The 6,357-nt window shown below is 49.4% G+C and overlaps 1 protein-coding gene across 1 annotated transcript in view; it reads right to left on the minus strand.

Moving 5' to 3' along the window:
* PTGFRN (prostaglandin F2 receptor inhibitor) overlaps window positions 1–1,031 on the minus strand; it is a 39,311-nt gene extending 38,280 nt beyond the window's left edge. Inside the window, exon 1 of the mRNA XM_012730016.1 lies at window positions 916–1,031. Coding sequence (XP_012585470.1) covers window positions 916–1,031 — 116 coding nt within the window. The remainder of the gene's footprint in view (window positions 1–915) is intronic.
* Between the last annotated feature and the right edge of the window lie 5,326 nt (window positions 1,032–6,357).

A 6,357-nucleotide genomic window follows, 5' to 3' on the forward strand; every position in this document is an offset into this window, starting at 1 on the left:
TGCGTGAGGCGAAAGGGGGTTCAACCATGCTTACAACTGTTACAAGCCTCTGCCATAAGCATAAGCACCCCTCCCACACAATAGCTTCCCAGGCTGGACAGGGACGAGTCTACAAAGTAGGGCGCCCGTAACCCTGACTAGCTGTCCCCTCCCGTGATCCTGTTTCACCTGCCACTGTCAACTCCATGTGACACGGCAATAGCTGAGGTTTTGTGTGAAAGAGAAGGACACAGCTCATCAAGTATTTACACTTCTGCCCACCCTTTATCGGCCCTCATCCCTAGAGACCGTCCCCGGGGCCCCCCGAGACTAGGTTCACAATGATGGATGCCAATTTTTAAATCCTACAGCAGCCTGCTGATAAAATGATTTAACTCCAGTAATCTGACATTGCCTATAAATTAATTTTAAAATATAACGACTCTACCAAGTATTAATTTTCTATTTTCTGGCTCATTTCCTTCTCCCTACTCTTCACTCTGATCTAAATTGAGGATGAGGAGAGGGAATGGGGCTCTGGCTGGTTGCTGGGAGTGAGGAGGAATGCAGCCGCTCCTCTGATGAGCTCATGGACAAAGCCGAGAACTCACTGGCATTTTCTCCCTGGAGCTCACGCTCCACAGGCCTGTGGGCCTGGCGGGTCAGCACCTGCAGCTGCAGCCAGGTACGCTGGAGAGGTGGGAGGCGACGATGCCAGAGGTACTGATTTGCCTCGGGAAGAAGAGCACGGCTTAGCGAGCTTTAGCATGACTTCGTGGCCACGACCTCCACGACTCTGTAGCGCCTTTACTTCCTGTTGTTGACTTCCTGCAGCCTGCAGGAGTTTGACCCTTCCCGGTGCCCTCTGAACAGGTGCAGCACAAGGCTGCGGGGGGAGACGTGGCCTGCAATCAGACCACCTTCCTATCCGGGCACCCACGCTTAGCTCCGGTTTCCTTGACTCTAAAGCGGGTGAAAGCGGAGCCACTGAAGTAGAACGCACAGCCGAGCCTGCGTGTAACGAGGACGCCAGCAAACAGGAGCGCCGCCATGGACTTTTCATTCTGTGTCTTTGCCACTCGTTACAGGCTGCAGATGTCCCCCTTCCCCACAAAATTTACCCCAAATGGGGCCTTGTCTGGGAACAGGGTCCTTGCCGATGTCATTAAGCTGGAACAAGGCTGCAATGAGGAAGGATCCCTCTTCTGGGCCCAGCTGGTCCACGGCCTCTCATCCGGCACGTCTAGAAAAGTCCTCAGCTACCTACGGGGGCAGCCAACATCCCGCCGATGGGCCTGACCCCACACACCTGGTCCCAGAGAGGGACGCTGGGCCCGGAACCTGGTCACCAGAATCCTCCTGGCTCATTTTTGTGTACATGTTTCAGGAAGACACTGACTCCTGTGGAGTTAGTTACTGCGGAGATGACCGGCTGGAAGGTGGCCTCTTGACCTGGCAAGGACCCGCGTGCCCACACTGGGCCAGAGGTGGGGAGAAGGTGCCCAGGTGACCTGATGCATCACCTGAGCCACGATCGGCCACACGTTCTACATCATTCCACACTCTCCTGGACCCCCTGCGCCGACCACACACACACAGCTTCCCCTAACACCTCAGTTTCTTGCAATTCCACTCATCCCGCCAAGTCCCTTCAGCTAGTCTCTGTCACTGGCATCTCAGGATATTAAATGACATATAACTACCTAGCAGGAAAGTGCGAGCTCCTTTTTACATTAATTTTAGAGATGAGCAGGCAATTCTGTACCCCCTCGCCCAGGAGGCCTTTCAGAGGGAGGCTTGTGCTGCAGACCCTTAGGAAGCAACAGTCTCACATGAGCCCCCTTGGGCCTGGGCGTCCTCACTTGTGAAATGAGCAGAGTCAGGCACCATGCCCCCTCCGACTTTGGGGGCCATGTAAGGTGAGCAGGGCCAGCAGCAAGGGCCCTGGCTGTGGGAAGGGTCTGCTCCCCCCTTCCCCCACCGGCTAGGCACCTCCAGAATAAACTGAGCCCAATCACTCACGTTGCCTCCTTGCCAATTTACAAAGGAATTTCCTAATGTGTAAGTCCTTGCACTTCCTTCCTCTTGTGGAGAAGTGGACCAGCATTAGCAACAAGCCCAGCGGGCCCAGGAGTAAGTCTGCGTTCTCTGTAAGGTCTCTCTTTATTCTTAGTGACCGCAGGATGGAAAACTGACCCAGCACCTCGTCTCAGCTTTCCGATCCTTCCATGTGGTTGCCAAGATCGTCTTTTTAACACACAAACCTTTCACCAGTCAAGTCTTCAGGAGACCTTTATCACCACATGACACCGTTGACCTCCGCCGTCACCCGCTCTGGCCCTTGCTTCAGGCCACCACACCACCCCCCTGCTCCCTAATTACTACAGTGGCCTCCTAACTGCCCCCCTAGCTTCTGCTCTGGCCCCCTGCTTTCAACACAGCAGGCAAAGCGAGATTTTTAAGTCTCCCACAGTCCTAGTCTGCACTGCTCAGGACTTTGTACTTTCCGGACCACTGGGAGAAAACCCAGCATGCTCAGCGGCCAGCAGGGCTGTACAGACTCCGGCCCCTGGTTTCTCAATCACCCTCCCTGGCATCCTCCTCCGCTCCCTCCTGAGGCTCCTGGCACAGCAGACCGACCGCCTTCAGCCTCAGGGTCTCTGCACAGCTCCTCAGTCTGCAGTGCTCTGTCATCCTCTGCCAGCTGCTGGTCTTTGCCCAAAGGCCAGCCTCGTGAGGCCTCTCCAGACCACCTTAAAATTGCAGCCCACCCCATTCCTACACCTGCCAAGTTTCCTTATCACTTACACCAAATACACTGTAGGTGCACTTCTGTGTTTTTACTATTTATTGTCTGTCTCTTCCCACTGGAATATTCTATAGGAGCAGTGATGGTTGTTCCTCACTGCTGAAGGCCAGTGCCTAAAACAGCGCCTGGTATCAGGTAGTTGCTCAATGTATTTGGCAAAATGAGTGAATGAATAGAAGACACACAAAAGGCTTCATGATCTGGCCCGCTCCAGCTGTGTCGCTGACCACTGGCCCATCCCATAACGCTTACACACCAATAAGCAAGTGACCCTTCATTTTCAGGAAAGACCACACTTTCCTGTAGCCCAAAGCCTCTGTCTCTGTGTCCTGTCACCTGGAAAACCCTCCCAGCAGCCTCCTCATCCTTTATAAGCAGCAACCCCACCACCTCCTCCGTGAAGCTTCCCTAACTGCCCCAGGGTCACTTAGGCACTGGGCCTCGATGTCCCAGTTCAACCTGCACTGAACCGTCCACGGCAGCCCTATTATAGATGCTCTGGGGAGAGTATGAACAGATGCTAGGAGGATCAAATTCTAATCTAAAAAGTTAGAAACCCAAGCAGGGTCTTGTATGCAGACCTGGGTGGTCGATCATCCACGCAAAACAAGATTTTAAATTTTGGTAACAGGATTTCAACTTGCTACCAGCAATCTGGTATTTAGCACAGATTTCCTCTAATATTGTGAAATAACAACATTATTTTAAAATAAATAGAATATAAAAAGTAAGGCATATGGCTCTTTTCAAACCAGAAAAGATTATTTACATACCCACACATTGCCAATTTTTGTCAAAACCTCTTGTAACATTTGATCACCGAGGGGAAAAGAACAAGATTTGCCTCTGGTTTTCCAAATTCTACCAGCATTCAAACTAAGCGTCCCAAACACTTGAACTGTATTGATTTTGTCTCCATTTAACGTGGTTTCACTTGCTTTCACGGGCAATAGAAGAAACCTTCACATGAAAAATATTACTTTATCAACTTTAAAGTGCTACTGAGGATGCCACTGCGTTATTCAACGACACAAGAATCCATGTGATAAAATTCCCTCAGTACCAGGAGGGCCTCCCTGGTGGCACAGGGGTTAAAGTCTCAGCACCCTGAAGCTGTCTGCAGCCACAGGGCACAAGTTCAGTCCCTGGCCAGGGAGTGAACCATAGGGTTCAACAGACCTCTCCTGTCTCCCCACTGCTCCCCTCAGCAGTGTGTTTCAGTAGATCTGCCTGTTCTGCTCCCCACTCTGTCTCTGGTGAGTCCTCTCACCTCCACACCTCTGGACTATACCCCAGTTCTTGTAGGTATACATAAATCAATAAATCAATCTTTTTTAAAAAATCAGAAAAAGATACCTGTTGATAGACCATCGTTTATATTCCCTCCCCAGAAAACAAGAAAAGAACAGATACTACCTAGGTACCTCTTTGCACTCAGGTCAGTTACCACAGCCTGGGAGTTTCTCTGATACATAAGACAAAGTGAGGCCTTTTCTGGCCAAACCATTCCCACCCCCATCACTAAGTGGCCCTGCACCCCCATCAATGTCCTGATAGATCGGCTCCTCTGGCCACACCCAAGAGCCCTCGGTGCCTCCTGACGCCCATGCCCAACAGCCAACCAACAAGCCAAATGCCATCATTACGACTAACTTCACCTCTCCTCTCTGTATCTCAAACTTCCTGTTTCCCAACACATAAAAAAATTCAACATCCTTTTATGCCTTCAAGGAAGCCCACTCTTAAATCTGATGGTCAACTGGGGAAACCATAAGGGTTCAAAGACCTAGTGATCACCTCCTTCCACACACTTGCTTGTCTTCCCCACTGCCCTATGCTGTTGAGTTACTTTATCCTTATCTTAAGATTTGTACTGCGTATTCTAGTGTAAATTGCCTCAAGTTTTGGGGGAAATGGGGCCCTATTTCAAAGGCCCAATAACTGAGATTTCCACTTACCCATTTTCTGCTGTAAGCAGGATAAGCAAGTAGTTGCATCTGATCGACCCCCGTTCCCCATTATTACAAAAGATGGATAAAATAAAAGGTGCGACTGATTGTGAGCACTGGTGAGTAATCACGATCTCCGTGATCAAAGGGCCAAGATCAGAGAAAGAGCAGAGGGACCCACCGCCTTTTTTCCGAAGCCATTTGCCAATTTTTACGTGGTGTAGGCCAAAGACGAAGTAGAAGTCGGTAGCTCAAAACTTCCAGCATGTCAGGACCAAGAATACAAGAACTGAAGTCCAGAGCCTCCGAGAGGGTCGTCTTTGAGGAGCCGAGAAGGTACGAAAGATAACAGCAGAGAAACAACCCACTGCTTTGCCCCTCAAGGCAACTGACCAGGAGATTTGTGCTTTGAGGGCGGTGGCTGGGAGGTTAGTTAGCTGAGAAGTCACGCCCGGAAACACTAGGAGGCTAACAGGATTATTTATCTTCTTTTTCTCTCTGACGCACACAAATTCTGTTCAGGTCCTTTTCTATTAAAGGGCTTATGCACTAGTTTGTTCTGTCTTGAACCCATTTAGAGCAGGCAGATTTGGGAACCCCGATAATATTACCACCTTCTGTGAATGTTGTTTTGCTCTGAGTAGGAATAAAAACCAGTTTGACTTTCCCTGAAAAGTACTTTACATTCTAGAAGGTCCAGGCTACCCGAGAGGCCACGTATAGTCACAAATGAGTTACTAACTAAGCAATACTGTGTCTCCTTGGTGTGAACAGGTAGGGGCGGGGTGGCAAAGTAACAGGGCTGTGAAAAGTGACTTCTAGCTTGGTTTTTCTGACACAACTTTCATGATTCTAAATGACACTAAGACTAACATCTCATCATCCGTATTCAAAAAAGGTGGTGGAGAACGTATCCCCAAATCACTGGACTTCCGGAAGCCCCTCCTCTGTTCTGCAGTAGACGTAATTAACAACCAAGATGCACTCAAGAAAATAATGAAGTGCCTTCAACTTTCTTCTGTCATGTAGGACGGATGGGCTGAGCAGAAAACATCAGACCCTTCTCAAAGGTAAACTATTGCCGCAATGCTTCTCTCAGTAAGTGCTACCAACCACCAGGAACCACTGAAAGAGTCAAGCTAATGAAGACTAAACTGTATTTACCTACCCTCTTCCTCCCCCTCGTGATATCCATGGGAAATAGATTTTATTTCACTGCTTTATCATCAACATTATTCTCAATCAAGACCTGCAGAGAACCGTAGATGTGCATAGGACTTGTGCAATTGTTTCTATTATTGCTCAAATTTTATCATCTCCCCGAGCTGCCTAGAAGCAATCTGCTCTCCAATCTGAGCCATTTGTAAGATAAGTATTGGCAGTTATTGATTCCAGCGACACCGGTAGAGCTGAGCCCCAGAAACTAAAGTGCTGATGCTATTTCAGTTTGTAAAAGGCCCCCTCCCGTACCCTGACCAGACCTTTAGAGGCCGGGGGCCTCTGGCTTTCCCCATGACCTTCCCAGGTCACATGTGAGCTAGAAAGGAAAACGTAGAAGGTCAAATCTGTAAATTCTCATTGCGCCTTTACTGGAGTGACTCACACATGAAAAACCTTTGT

The sequence above is a fragment of the Condylura cristata genome, unplaced genomic scaffold (genome assembly GCF_000260355.1).
Source record: "Condylura cristata isolate star-nosed mole 26May11 unplaced genomic scaffold, ConCri1.0 scaffold00026, whole genome shotgun sequence".
NCBI lineage: Eukaryota > Metazoa > Chordata > Mammalia > Eulipotyphla > Talpidae > Condylura > Condylura cristata.